This window comes from Vollenhovia emeryi, unplaced genomic scaffold, assembly GCF_000949405.1.
Source record: "Vollenhovia emeryi isolate VEMERY1.0 unplaced genomic scaffold, V.emery_V1.0 DF939223.1, whole genome shotgun sequence".
Lineage (NCBI taxonomy): Eukaryota > Metazoa > Arthropoda > Insecta > Hymenoptera > Formicidae > Vollenhovia > Vollenhovia emeryi.
In genome coordinates, this window is record NW_011967143.1 from 231,707 (window position 1) to 247,809 (window position 16,103).

At 46.5% G+C, this 16,103-nt stretch overlaps 2 protein-coding genes across 3 annotated transcripts in view; one reads left to right on the forward strand and one right to left on the reverse strand.

The window, feature by feature from the left end:
* LOC105560727 (autophagy-related protein 16-1) overlaps positions 1 to 16,103 on the forward strand; it is a 462,428-nt gene that overhangs the window by 230,866 nt on the left and 215,459 nt on the right. The window lies entirely within an intron of this gene.
* The window catches only part of LOC105560726, a 71,059-nt gene that overhangs the window by 49,389 nt on the left and 5,567 nt on the right, over positions 1 to 16,103 (reverse strand). Inside the window, exon 2 of the mRNA XM_012010084.1 lies at positions 3,141 to 3,342. Coding sequence (XP_011865474.1) covers positions 3,141 to 3,342 — 202 coding nt within the window. The remainder of the gene's footprint in view (positions 1 to 3,140; positions 3,343 to 16,103) is intronic.

Consider the following 16,103-nt stretch of genomic DNA (forward strand, 5'->3'; position numbering starts at 1 on the left):
CAATACCTTCTGGAAGGATTAGGTTTCATGGCTCAATTAATTATTCACGTTGGATAAAAATTAATTGCGGTACCATAGCTGGAACAATCTTCGCAAGGAACATAACTGTTTATGTACCGCAATCGATGGGCGTCACAGAAAGACTTTCTTCCTAACATTCGCTAACAGTTCTGATAAAAATTCTGGCTCTGTTTACTTAAATTGATTAAATACAAAAGATATGCGATTTCGCAGTATTGGCTTTTCATTTATATATTTCAGTTATTTTTTTCGTACCTAGAAAATTGTTGCTGCAGTTGCAAGATTTTTTTTTTGAGTGAGAAACAAAATGGAGTGCAATATTAAAACCGGCATAGCTTGAGCATAGCAAAATCGATAAACGTACGCTTAGTTCAGCTTGATCCACGGGGGAAAAAAAAGGTACCATTTTTCTATGTGCTATCGCATCGAGCACGTGTCACGTTTAAAATGCTTAGCGCATTCAAAGAGCGCGCGTGCGGGCTTTAAAACGAGTAGAAACGCGCTGAATGCGATACGTGATAAAAATCGCATTTCAAAGGTGAATGTAATTATAGATCGAGAGCGCTGTAATTGATAGATGGTCTATACGGATTAGCATATAAATCAATATATAGCGAATCGTAGAAAGCCATCGGGTCGATAATCACTACTTCCGTGAGAAAAATACTTAAATGTCTAACGGTCGATCGCCGCGCGAGAGAAATCATTCTTGTCTAGACGCTCAACTTGTACCGGCGATAACGATCGGAGAAGGAGAATTGGCAATAACGATGCGCGCATAAAAACGCCTCCTCGCGCGGGAGGTTGGAAAAGACGGGAATAACATTGGGAGATGCGCGCATGCCGATGTACGACCAACTCGCGTGTCAAAGAGAATGCGAAACGCGGGACATAATTCGCGAATCTCGTGCGAAATAAATCCGATTATCAGAAGGCTGTAACGTCGCGTAATTGCCACGTGAATACCATACATGGTCCCTCCCCCTCCCTTTCTTTCGTCCTGCGACGGGGGATCGCGCACCTTTTTCGCGCGATTTTCGCATGCATAATGTATGCGTACGAACGAAGCAAGTTCGTATAACACACCGCGATCGGAAGAGCTTCGCCGTGGCGCGTGTGAAAGGGGGCATTTAAAATGCAATATAATCACGCCGTAAAGTAACTCCGATGCCCCATGCCACTCCGCACCTCCCTTCTCCTTTCCCTCGAGCCTCCCTCGTCGCCGCGTCCCCCCCCGTCTCCCTCTCTCGCTCGTTGTAGGAGTAATGAAAGTGCGCGTCGGTCATTTATGCCCCGGATACCGCCGACGTAAACGCACGCGAATCACGATCGCGGTCCACGCGGAACTGCATTATTTATAAGCGCGCGCAGTAAAGACGCCGCGATACGCATTATTGCATCTGGTTACGCGCCGTTACGCATTACGGTAAATAAGACCAGCGCGACGACGCCGAGTGATCCGCGAGATGGGGAGACACGTCCGTCGATGCGGAATTAGCGGCACCTACACTCGTAAAACGGCGGCCGTTTTTAGCCTGTTAGCCGCTAAAAGTCGCGTATCGGCGTCTTCTCGTCGACTTCCCCCGAATCCGCACCCACAGAAAAACTTTCCGAATCCACTGCTATTACACTTGAATGTATCATCATAAAATAGGATCGATATAGCGCCAATCATATTTATTATAGAGAAAGAAATGTTTTAATCTTAAATAAAAAATTCTAAAATCTAGAATACAATGATACATACATTTATATTTATACAAGGTACTCTTATCTGAATATAGTAAGTCAATCTTTTTTAATTCAATAGAGGAGACTAAGAATTAGTGATTTTATTTTGATATTGTCTTATTTTTATACTAAATGAGGCTGTGATAAATATAAATGCGTCAAGAATATCTTTTGCCTCGGTAACAGAGGTCCTTTCTGAGGTTGCGTTACGCGCCGGGGGTGGTCTGTAAATCTCCGAGGTATGACCGCGCGATCGAGATGAATCAATATCGCTGCATTGTCAAGATATTCGAGGCGCCTCGCTTCGTTTCGCACTGACAAAGAAGTTATCCCACTATTAACGTAATGCAGTTGCTTTACGCTTATTATCTCGAGTTTCGAATGCATTGTCAATTAAAATTCAAATTCCGCGACAATAAAATTTTCATACCGCTGCGATATTACGACGCCCATCAACGTCAGTGGTGTGGCACAATGCGATATCACGCCGTGCGTTCGTCAGAATAAACGCAATGATACGAGTATCATTATTTCCGTTACGATCAAAGCGTTTTATTATGCTTTATATCTCGCGCAGACTGATAACACCGAAAAATTACTATTCATCGAGCATTCGCGATGTGTTTATCGCGCGACGAACACACGTGCGCGCGTGTATTCCTCAAATGAGGAACGCGAGTGGTAAAAAATTTTGCAGCACGCATGATGTTTTCAACATTTTTTTTCCCACCCATTGTTTAGTAATACGTCAATATTTGACGATAGAGCACGAAATATTTAAATAATCTTCTTCCGCAGCTTCCGCGGAATTTGATTTATTTCAGATTACAACACGACGCACGCGCGTGTGCAAAAATTTATTGCCAAACATATCACGCGCGAATATAGGGAATATCTTTTTCTCTGTAAATTTCCAATATTATTCAATATACTCAAGATTGTCCCGCCGATCCTCTCTCCCGTTTATACGAGAAAGCTCGCCTCGAAAACGTCCTACAATACACGACGATAAACAGAGCAATCTTAGCGCGAGTTCGATTAACCCTATCCAAGTTGGCTTGCTTCGCCGTTTCCTTTCGCAGCGTACCGGGCGTACGGTTCATGTCTGAGAAACACTCGTGAGTGTATAAGAGCGTAGTGTAACGTCCTCTAGCTGGTCCAAGAATCCAATAACTGGAAAATGCATTGGAGCGTACGCTCTTCGAAAGCTACTCGAACCGGCGTTCCCTCTGCGTACCGATTCGCGACGAATATTACGACGAAGCGAGCTCGTCCTTCTACTCTACGGACATCGTATCCGCGATGAAGCGGACAGAAAAGCGGGTCGGTGGAAAACGAGCAATCGGACAGTTGTACGTAAGAGGGAAATACTTGGCGTCGGTACTCACCGGCACAGGAAGTCTCGTTCGCCGAGGCAGAGCTCGAGACAGTGCTGCCTCGAGGAGGCGGTCATGGTCCTACGTGCGTGACCCTGAAGGCGGTGTCCCTGCACTCTGTCTATGCACCAAGCGCGCTCGCAGGGCTTCACCGCCAGGCAGCTCTTCTGGGCGTAGATCGTGAACACCGGGAACTGCGATTGCGACAGTGCGCCTGAAAGCAGAAATTATCCCAAATCTGTCATCGCGGAAAGATTCGACACCTTGCGATGCGTAAAAGTTATTTTTAACGTTCATTTCTACGAATGTAGATTGACTTTAATCTCGGTTTAGCTTGCTTTTTATCTCTTTCTAATTTGTGGAACTAGAAAAGGATAAAAAATAATTAGAGATTAAAATTTAATCTGCATTGGTAGAAATTGACATGAAAGAAATACGTCGCTGTCTCCCGCTACGGTTTACTCGCTCAACCGATGAGTCTGAATTGGTAAATCAATGAAAATGCGTACAGTCGTTGTTAATTATTGTATAAAAATATTTTCGCGCGTTTACGACGTTATTTGTTTATTTTAGAAATCGCGCGCGGTCTTCCGTTTTATTTCGATAACCGGACTTTATGTAGGTCAATAGCAAAGTGGCGTACACTGTTATGTCACTCACGTCTGATGCGTGCGATTGCGATATTCTATAGACGTTGTCGAGTCGGACTACAATTTTGATAAATCAGCGCGTTTATCATTCGCTGCCGTGAGTACCACGTTCTTCCTCGGTTATTGGCCCGCGTCGCGATAAGCGACGAAGTAGGCACTCCGCCCACGTCTCGTCATACGTCATCCGCTCTTTGCTAAATCGTAATTAATCTCCGCTATGTGACGGGAGCTTCGATCGTGACTCGTGGAAAACTTGCTTGAAGCTGGGCGTAAGCGAGCGAAGGAAGAGAGCGAGATAGAAAGAGAGAGAGAGAGAGAAGGCAGAGAGAATAAAGCACGATAAGAGGAAAGATAATAATAGTAAAAAGTCTAACAAAATATTTCAGAATAAAAGTATCTCGGGCGCACCTCTCGGAACATTTATAAAAATTTAGACCCAAAGCTTAATTAATGAAAAGATGCACTCTTGTGACACACATGGACGGCAAAAATAAAAGGACTTGGAGTAGAGCATAATAAGCTATTAGGGTAATGAGGAATGGACAGAGAGGGAGGAGACCGCGGAGAGGGAAGGTTTTCTGAAGCGAAATGCGGATCTAGACGCGGCACGTCGATCCTCAAAGAGGCGTTAAAGATATTCAATTACCTGCCATCAGCAGGTCACGCCTTGCGAGGCCGTGCAGGCTAATGCCGTTGCCTGTTTTAACGGTGACTGCGCGAGATTGCGGTCGTAGTCGCGACCGCGACATAGATGGATTCTTTACGGCGGTCAACCGCGCTCGAATTACCCGTGAAAATTCAAATTGTAGGAAGACGTTACTTATTGCGGACTAAGACGTACGCGCCGCGCCACGGTCATGAATGCCCCCACTTCCGGGGAGGGGTGGAGGGGCGCAGGGCTCACACGCAGCGCGGACGGGTACCATTTACTTCTTATAATACTACCGCATTATGCGATAATGGAGCACGGAGTCGAGTCTTAAGTACCTCGTAGAACTTCATCCGAAGTGTTTTGTTTAACTTCCCGTCTACTCATCTCGCCTCCCACGCTTCCTTCTTCCTGTTCCTTTTCATCCTCCGATAACTCTTTCATACAACCGCGGCACGGAATCCGTTAAAATAAGGAAAGCAAGGGACACGAGAGGGGGGGAAAAAAGCGGGAGAAGGGGGAGGGGATAGGAAAGACGGGATAATAACAGAGTGATGGTGGTTAAAGGGGCAAAAAGGATTCTCGCCCGAGCGCATGCATAACCGCGAACCTTTGCGCTTCGAGATATGATTTGTGACCTCTGTTCGGGGCCAATTAGAAAAGCGCGAAATCGTTATTTCGATCGGCACGAAGCGCAATTTACCGATTACCGCCGAGTGGTGTGTACGCAAACTAGTGTACGTGAAACACCGCTGAAACGAGCGCTCTCCAATGCCGATCAATTCCGTCGTTTTACGCGGAACGCGTTTGTTATATCCGGCCCGTGGAAAGGTGGACAATGGTAGTGTCGTTTCGTGTTTTTCACCGTTCGTTTAACCACTTAACTTCCACATCGCTCATTTCGCCGTGAAAAATGCACGGTGCCCACGCGTATCGCGCCGCGTATAGATTTACGCCTTGAGAGAAATAGGTATTCGCGGCTCGTACATCAATTTGCCGCTGTTAATCGAAATTCGAAGCGCGGGCGAATTGATCGCGAGAGACAAGCGTCCGCCGCGCCGGCCACTTCGACACAACTGAGAAACGTAAGAATGCACCGTTACTTCAACTTTTCACGCCAGCGCGATCGTAATGAAGAACTACAGGGTGCAGTTTATTGCAATACACCGATGAAACGTGGCCGCGATGATATTCCAAGTAACATCGCGGTAATACTTTCGACCTGAAAAAGCGCATTCATACTTGTGCGTGGGGAAGAACGATTTGTTGCGCGAACACCCGAGGACTTTCATTACAATGATAAACATAAATTACGGGCCCCACCGTAGATTCGTTGTCGACGGGAACAGAGAACGCCTTGATAACGCAAACTAACGTTCCATCCGCACTCGGCGGATCCTCCGCTGCATCTCGTATTCCTATCATAAATACTCGAAACGTCCCGCGAGCCGGTTGTGAGGCTGCGGCGGCGGAAAACGCTCAAAGAAAATCTCCACGCGCGCCCTGTCGTCGCACGAAGCGCGAGGAATAGTTCTTGGTGCATGCCGCGTGCTGCTGCATATAACGCTCAAAAAAATATCTTACTAACGCAGGTGGATTCCTAAGTGTCGCAACAAAAATTTATCGTTGCTTTTTGGATCTGTTAGAAAGTTGTTTGTAGCCGGCAAAATTTATTAACAGCAACATTCTAGTAATACCTTCTAGAAAGTTTAGGTTTCATGACTAAGTGTTATTCATTGGATAAAACACATGGAATATCAAATGAATTTCGGTACTATAGTTAGAACAAGATACGCGCTGCTTAGTGAACAAATGAACGAAAAGATCCGAGTTCAAATCCACGGGCACCGCTGGTGTTTTTCGGAATCTCCCGAAGGCAAGTGGCAACCACCGAGAGTATCTTGCCACACATACCCCTTCAGGGATACAGCCATTCCAGATGGGCTGCTAGCGCATTGTTCCTGCATTATGCAGTAAAACAAAGTATGCAAGCGATACGAGTCGCGCGGGCCTGGAGAGCTCACAACCAGTAGGGAGAGCAGTCGCCCGGCCAGCGGAAAGGTCCCAAGTTTGAGTCCTGATCTTCTCGTCCTTAATTTTTCTTAAAAGAGTTATTAAGCGGCGCGTCTCAGTGCCTACTTCGCTGAAGACACATCCCTATTTATTACTATGGGAATCCCTGGCGCGGCCACCCCACGAAATGACATACGTAAACCGTTCCGGCGCGGCGCCGCGGAGCACACGCCGCGGGGAACGGTTCGATTTCTGATATACGAGGTACATTTAGATACGATTCGAGCTCAAGTGGCATCGGCAACGACGTCGCCCGTCGGCGCGCCGGGCTGAATCTGATGTATAATCTCCGACTCTCGAGCGGCCCGCCCTCCTCGCCTCGCGACCTCTTTCCCCGATGCGCTCCAACAAAGGCAATGAGATTCCTTTTCTACGTGCGACTAGACTCTCAACGATCTGCAGCGGCGAACGCCGCGTCTCTGCAAACGCGGTATGAAAACCTGTTCAGAAGGCGTAATCTCTGTCGCAGGTGGCACGATGAAATCGTAAATAAGGTGGAGCGAGCTACGCCAACGGTTACGCGTGGATGTTAACGGCGTGCTCGGGCGCGCTAATCAGTTTTACTTTTACTGTACAGCTCGCGGTATATACGCAGGTGTGAAAAACTTTGTCGAGCTAGCGTAATAACACTTTAATCGCTCTGCAAATTAAATCAATGCAAATCTCGAACAAATGACAATAGCGTTCGCGACATCTGCCAAGATCCCGAATTCGAATTTTACTCGCAATTGGACGTTTATTATGTGCCTCTCGAAAATTTACGTCAATGATATTATAATATTATGCCGTGGGTAAATGGAGCTAAACCGGCTTTTAAATTAAGCATACATACGCCGGCTGGCATTTATGCCCCTGATATCCGATCTCTGCCGAGCGGTCCCTCGTACGCTCGATCATTACACTTGCTATGGAGCGCTATGGGTTTTTAACCTTGACCTCAACTCGATTTCCCCATCTTCCCGGTCTCATTCAAGCGCAGTTAACGCGAGTTTCTTACCTACCGCAAGTCGAGCAACGTTTTTTCACGTTTTGTCTGATTTGCCTTATCTTCTAATTACTCTATGCCGAGGTAATTACCCTCGACTTTCACCTGTATCTGTATCCCAGACACCGCGGGCGGGCCTATTCTTTGTACAGCTGCACTTTTAAGTGAATAAGCGTATACCGGAATCTAGGCGAGGAAGGAAGAGGAAAAGAGGCGATCGCGGGAGGGTACAGAGCACGCCGCTAAACAGAACAGAGCCTGTGCGGCATGTATCGTTATCTGTATCTAGCCATTTTATTATTCAAGTAACTGTACCCAGATATTTTAACATTGTACCTTTGTAACAGGACTGACTTTGCAGTATGTCATGCGCTTTGCTTTGCGTAGGCGCACAATACGCTGGGACACTCGTGAGTCATTCTGCGCTCCGGAGCGCGCGGCGCCTGTATACACGCGCGTACGTGTATACATGCGCGCATAGAGATGCACATTTATTTACACGTTTGTCTCCAGGCGCATAATTGCGGATGGTTGTTATACGTACTTAACGCGCCGTGTAAAGCCGCAGTTTTTCAACTACCCGCCACACCGGACGGCGTAATTGTCCCCGCTTCTGCGACTCGCTTCGGTTTTCTGAAACGGCTGTGCGCGATGCGACATGCGTCTGTCCGACGAGCGTTACAAATTCGCCTGACACTCTTTGTACACGCGACAACTTGGCAAGATATGATCTAACATATTCCTTCGTGTAATTACGAAGCCGTGAGTTACAATTGTACAACTGCTTCACCTTTGTCCCCGGCGCGCCGCCACTCCTGTTTCTCCCGTTTAGATCGCGAGATCGCGTATCAAAAATTTCGGCTGTAATAGGCGAAGATAAGACAGACACCTGATGTCTCTCAACACGCTAACCTGTCTTATCGATAGCAAGCTCCCCCATCCAGTTCAAAACTGATGAAATATAATAAGAAATAATACGAAAATAATAAGATAAAGTAATGTCCACTGGGCATTAGTGGGCATTGGGGTACACGATTTTGGTCAGCGGTTTCCCCCTCGCAATTTCCGTTTTATAAGATAAGAAACTATCAATATTGCACACTGTAACATCACATAAATAATGAGTGTAACAGTTACACCATTAATAATGTATAAATTCTTGCTTTAAAAAATTAATCTTCTTACTCTTGTAAATAATTGCTTACATTCGATGGAACATTATGAAAAATTACAAAATTGAGAGCAAGCTGCTTACTTATTAAAGTAATAATTGTATCTACGACTATAACGTTGTAACTTTACATGAAACTTGTTGTACAGCGTAGCCAAGTATGATATTATATTTCGAGCTTTGCGAGTGACAACTTGATTTCTACCTCCAGCTATCGTCCCGCACGCTTTCTCGCGTGTTCCCGATATCGCGTTCTCGTCGAATTTATCGTGGAACTAATATTACGGATAAGGGAACATTTTTACCATGTATACGAAGCCCGACCAGGACGAGCCCCCCCCACCCGTACGTTGAATCGTTGCCAACATTTTCAATCGTCCTTTGCACCCGACAGAATCTCCATTCCCTCGCTCTTCCGCCGCGCGGACGGCGAACGCATTTCCAAGAATTGAATGCGCGCCCGTACTTCTAACGTATCTCGCGACGGTCAGCTTTCTCATCCACGTCGTGCCCACTTGTCTTCCCACTTCTGCCGGCACTTTTGTTTTTCAATGCCACTCAGCGTCCGTGCCCGCTTCGCGTTTGCGGTGCTGGCACGTCGCGAGGGAATTTTACTTTCAGAAATGTATCGACATCCATTCCCCTCGACGATACGACGTACCCCGTCAGCCGTATATGACCGTGGGCTTGTCTGGTGCAAAAATGCACAATGCGCAAGCCTGAGCGAGCTTTCGCGCATTTCGTTACTTCAACATTGCGTCTCGCAATAAGTGCCGCTCGCGCTTGCCACAAAAGACCGCTTTCCGAGAGGGGTAAGGGGAGGGAGACGTGCGTATTTCGCGAGATTGGCGCGCCGCTTTAAATCGCGGCGGGAGATTTAAAGCTTTTGTTAGAAATCTAATTCTGCCGGGTAATTAACGCTGTCATCTTGCGGTACACGGTGCCCGTATCCGGCCGCATTCCGTGCCAGCGGAAACGGGAGATTTCATTGCCGCGAAATACAACGCCCCGCTTTCTCTCATTCATCCCCGACGCGAAAAAGCACGTTTCGGTCGCCTTCATTGCCATCGTCATAAATATGCAGGAGCGGTAAGAGCAGCGGTAAAGGCAGTCAAGCCCGGCTTTGCCCCTCGTCACTTTTTAACGTCGTGTAATGTCGTCAGGGCGAGGATGCGCGTTCTACGTAGCTGCGCATCCCTGATGGTATGTTTCTAATTTGCGTGCATGCATCGTTTATCGTAGGTCGCTGCAAGAATTTAATACACGAAACCGCACCTAGGCGGGGTTCCGCGGAACAGAGAACGAGAGAAAGAGAGCGAGGGGAGGAAGAGACGTATACATATGTACATATATATCTCTCACTCGTATGCAAACGGTGGCGGGTGTCTGCATCGTACCGCACGACATCAAACGAGCGCGTGGCGCGAGCACGCGATTCCAAGCTGCACGACCCAGCTCGGCAGACGAGAAGGAACGAGCCAATAACGTAATTACTTTCGATGGTTCTCCGGAAACTATTCGCACTTGGCAGATTGCGCGCTCGCGCGGCTGTAATTGAATATTCGGCGCCGGAATTACAGGATGACTGCACCGAAGATGCGCTCAAGAAGATCACGCGGCTATGCCATTTCGTTCCCCCGGCTCGCGGAGAATGCAAAGTGTCGAGTAATTGTCCCAAGTTCTTGTCATTAACGCCACCGCCGCACACGCGACGACGGCTGCGTCCCGATAATTTCGATACACTCTAAACGCACTGTTTTACTAAATTTAATTAAGCACGACGATGATTATCGCCCCCTCGTGGGAGACGTTGCTCAGTTATGTTCAAATAGTTGAGACATAAATATAATGGCGCTTAAAGCGTGAGAGAGCCTCATTGTTGGAAAATTCACTGCTCGATTCACACGATAAGCAACGTGGAACAGTTATAACCTTATAATATTAATTGCAGCAGTTGTATAATTACATTTATAAGAAACAGGAATACTGTTAAATATTACACTTGCAAATAAGCGGACTGTCCGTATCGAGAGAATTCCTCTTTCTTTCATATCATTTTTTTAATTGGGAGAGTTTTCAGTTTTTAAATATCACACGTGAATATATGTCATCTTCATTTTTACGCAGAAATAATTAATCAAATTCTCGTTTCTCCTCGCTATTTTGATTACAAGTTAAGCAATCTCGTATCTCGAAATAATTTCGCATATTCCGCCCCGAGTGTTGCTTAAGATTAAAAATACGAGTTACCTTCTAGCAATTAAAGTTTAATTACGACCGATATATCTCAATATAAGTAAGTACTCCGCGTATTATTACTGTCGGTCGGTTCGAGTGAGACAAGGGAATTAGCTAGTTAGGTATGACGAAGGCAATGACTACTGGTTATTTCTCCATGACCGCCGATAACCTGTCAGGATGACTTTGCACGTTGGATTCGGAAGCGACCGAAGATTTCTTCCGAGAATGACTACACGACTTTACGATTATCTTTAGAACACTCCGACTACTAGGCAGGCTATTAACAATAGTAACTTTTAACTGTTTATTGTTTTCCCCCTCTCTCTCTCTCTCTCTTCCTCCTTCCTTTCTCTCTCTCTCTCTCTTACGTATTGATGAAACAAATTTTAGTAAATCCGAAAGACGATTGAATGTTCGTTTATAAAAAATAAATTTGTAAGCAACAGGATATTTATTAATAGCGAAGTAATGTATCATTTAAACACAGTGTGCGCGTTCATCCTGTTATAATTTACGGGACATTTGTTTCCAATTAATACTCTCTAATGTCTTTATTATAATAACAATATTTTCGCTCTTTATTGCATTTATTTGCTTGAAATACTGTAATTGCCACCGGGTGGATTTAAACGTGCGAAAGCAGCTTAGTAATATTCGACGAAAGCAATCTTCTCAAGTGTAGCTTCTTCGCCGGCAGCTTAAACGGAGCGCCTTTACCGGGGGTGGCTGCGAAACACTCGGTGTAACCTGCCACTTCGATGCAGGATGTCAAACGTGAAAGATACCGAGTTCGCGTGGCTCGGTGGCGATTGTATCGGCGTCTGCGAGGGTTGTCCCTTTTCCTGCCACCGTTATCTCGATACTATTAGCGCTCGTCTCTATGCAAATTCCGCGACAAGTTGTACCGCTGCAGACCCATAAATTCCGAGCAAGCCGAGTGTGACCTCGCCTCTCCTGCCCGATCGTTCGACGACACGTGGTCACACCGAGCTACGGTAAACGTACGCGGAAAGCATTCGCGTGTCTTACTTACCTGGATAAGTACGTACGAGCGCGCGCGCGCACGCACGCTCGCGAGGGGGAGCGAGAAGTTTTAGCGCTTCAATTCCGAGCGATCGAGCGTACTTTACGTGTCGGATGGCACCTTACGTGCCCGCGCGGCGCGAGGTATTTAGTATTCCCGGCGTACATCGGGCCGACAGTACTTCCCACGGCTATTTGAAATCCAGTCTGTCGTATATAAGGTACTTCGGTATTCAGTATCTGTGCCGCCGCGGCCCCGACATGCAACGTTCACCGTCCGTCCGCCGCGCTGGATATGCGAGAGGCGGCACGAACTCGCCGACATAAGTCACCATCGATTGTGCGCGCTCGTTAACAAATCGCGCGACGGGCAAATCGCCTCTCTTTGAGCACGTCGGCCCGGGTACGCTAACCGCGTGACATAATTGCCCCGGGAGAACGTCTAACAGAATCGGGAAATTATTTCCGAAAGGAGAACCGAGCGTGCGACGCCTGACTTGCCCCGCGATTCTCCCTACGGCTTTCAGGACGCTTTCTCCGTAACGGCGCGGAACAATTTCGGACTTACCCGTTTTCGCTATTGTCGTACCGCGGAATTTTACCTCACTGGAACTTTTAACGTACCGATACGTTACTTCATTTACTTGCTGCATATTGCACAAAGAGATTGTCCAGAAAGAACTAAAATGTAGCCATGACGGTTAAGACGTGAAATAAAGACAACCGATGCCGTTGCTACCGAGTCTCAATGTATTAACTCTTTCAACTTATGTTAGACGCTGCAGCGGGAAACATTGGCTATTAGAAACAAGCGGCATTACAAGTCGCATACTCGAGATCATGTGGGGAATGTATTTTGCCAATCTCTTAGCGTATTACACTTTTTAACTATGTAACGAACCTCGCAATCAAAGTATTTTACTTTACTCCCTAGAGCGGGGTAAGATGTCACAAATTAATTTTTGTATACAAATTTTCTTTTAACTGGTTATTACTATCCCAACGACTTTTGTGTAAGAAATTAGCTAGATATGTGTCTAATGAAACTATATAGTAATTATTTAAATTGCTTTGAAAAAAATCACCCAAAACACCCCTAAGAAAAAACATGCGACTTTCAAATCCGGTCTCCCCTACTCGGCGCGCAGGATGTGTAGAAAACTGTACCTATATAAAAATTCACACAATATTAGGCTACATTTCTCATTTCATGTTAATCAACTTTTAATAAACGACTAGCCTTTTACTAATTGTAAGATCTTAAGAGGATGCTAAAGTCGTCTGTTTTACCGACACATTCGAATATAGTTTTTGCGCTGCTGAATCTTTTTATTGGTTTTTACGCCTAAAATAATACCAGGATAAGTTGCGGACCGCATAGCAGAACGTTTTTATACTTGAAACACTCGGGTCAGAAGTCTAATGAGAAAGATGTTGGTATTTGAAATTTTCAATTTTTTAATCGTGAGCAATTTGAATTTGGCTTTATAAAATTACAAAATTCTTCCACGCGATTACAGTACGCGTAAAAACAAAGCGGGGGGTTCACGACTTTATATAAAAAACGAAGAGAAATTAAAAATATCAGCATGTGAAGCCTAACCACAATTACTTATAAAGCGATAAGACGACTTTAGCATCCTCTTAAACTAGTTACTGAAAATTTCCAAGTCATTTTCTTGCGCGTGAAACTCGCGTACGAGCGCGACGTTATTATACGCAGGTACGAAAAGAATAATGTACGGAACGGATTTGAACGGTAGCGCTGCGAGTCTCACTTAACTTGTCATGCAAATCCGCGGGCGTTAGCCGGGGAGTATTCAAGAGAGGATCACGTAAGCGTTTCGGAAGAGAAGGAGTTAAATCAGCACTCTTTCTGAATATTTATAACTCCTCTACACGGCGAAGCTTGTTTTGCCTTCACCTGCGGAGGCAGCCATTCGTTTCTCGGGCTTGGCCCACCGTGACCGTGCTCAACAGCTCTATCTCCCGTAGCGAGACAACCATGTATGAAATTGACTTGTGAATTATGCGTAATTTGTCATACTGTCCAACTAGCGGCGTCAGACTGCGACTTCGTGATTGTAACCGCGAGAGTGCATGCAACAATTGATGCGCGCTGCTTTGTGCCAAATGGTTTTCAGATGGCGATTCTCTCGAAATAAATGCACGGTGCTCCGTACGACGTTTACACGCATATATAATCCCTTCGTGTCTTTTATATCGATTGGATTAGTGATTTATCGCTGCATTATTGGGCGAATTAAACAGCAACAACGTGGGCGTGCAATAAAATCGAGACGACCGTCTCGAGATTCGTCTCTTCGAGAAAACGGCATGGACTTTGGACGTGCTCTCCGTAAACGTTACACAGCTCGACTCGGCAGGATCGGGTTGGATCTTCATTCAGAGATGAACTACACGGCAAAGGCTAATCGGTTAATCATTTTTCACGCAGCCCCATTCTATCGTAAAACTACTTACACGATAGATAGATACATAGATACGGCCAAATGCCGATACCTTGCGGTTCAATATTGCCCGCTCCGAGTCAACTCGTGTTTCAATGCGCGATGATGCGGCGATACCGGGCATTATTACCGGCCCGGTAAAGAACCTGGTCTATCGCGCGGCACGGGTCAACCCCCCCCCCCCCCTCGATTTCCCTTAAAGAATAGAGCCGGGGCGATCGCGTGCACTTCGCTCGATGACACACATGGAAATGTTAATGTCGTTCATTAAGAAACGGGCAATGTGAATTGCCTTTCGCGTTTTATATGGAAATCGTTGTTATGCAAATATACGCACGCGCACACGCAAGACACACATATACAGACACAGGCGCGCACGTGCGACATTATGGACTCGTGGCCGTTACAGCCGGCGGTATGCGACAGGCAGGACCCGTTAGTCGACGACGGTTCGATAGCGAAGAACTCGTGATGATGCGGCGGGTGACCATAATAAATACGAGAACAATCGCACCTCGGCAACTCGCTCGCCGTTACCTCCGAGAAAGAGACAGACGGACGGACGGACGGAGGGAGAAGAAAGAGCGAGAGAAGGAAAGGATAGAAAGAACGTCAGCCGTGTCCGAATGTATTATTCGCGCGCTGATCTATAGTTCTAATTACAGCGGATCGTAATAAGCGCGGTGCAATTTCAGCGCGAATCGGTTCGCGCGCGTAAATCTCCGGAAATCGGCAGTTAAGAACTAGCGGCACCGGGCGCATTTTAAAGTCGGGAATACTAAAAGCTGGAGCCGCGCCAGGGCGAATCACTGGATACTTTATGAGCGCGGATTCCCGCGGAGATTTACGTCTGACATTTTGGCACGAGAAATAACAATCGTAAGTTGGCCTAAAGTCGACGCCCGCCTCGCGCTTAACGAAATCCGATAAATCCGCGAGTGTCGCGAGGGCGCGAGGGCGCGCAAAGTACGAGTTTCACGCGGGCGTGTTCATTCTGTCACGAGGGATACAGGCGCTCGAGTTTCGAGCGCCCCGGCCATTTAATAAACAATCTAGTCTCCCTATATTCGACTGAGTTTTCGCAGCACGCGGATCTCCTCGCCCGGCCTCGCCGGGTATCAAAATCCCCCGTATAATACCGGCAAAGTTAAATCCCCTGGACACGAGGCGCGAACTTGGTATCGGTCTCCTAGACCGCCGCACGCCTTCCATCAAAAACGTGCAAGAAACTTTTACTTGGGACCGGGCTGCCTCCTCCGGGCCGTTTATCCGGTTATATCGTTATAAACTTCTCGCGATATCGTCACGATTTTCTCTTTCGCCGTCGAAGAAGATACGCGGCACCGTTATACACACTTACCTGCACGTAGCGGCGCTCGCATTCCCGGTTAAACAAAGGCGGGAGGATAAGAATGAAAAATGACTCGCGCGGAAGTCGTGGTATTTCGCCTAGGTGTATCTAAGCAACCGTTTTTAAGAAAAATATGTACGCGAATTCCACTTTTGTTCCTTTCCTCGGGACCGCACGCTGTGTATATTATTTATATATATGTGTGTGTATAGGTGCATGTACACGCGCACGGAAAAATATCGGCGACGTGAACGAGGAAAATAGAATCACGAGCGACGATTGAAGGGAAGCACAGTCGTAAAGGATAGGAAATGGCTGCGTACACACGGCGCTGATGCACATACGCATATATAAATTTTTG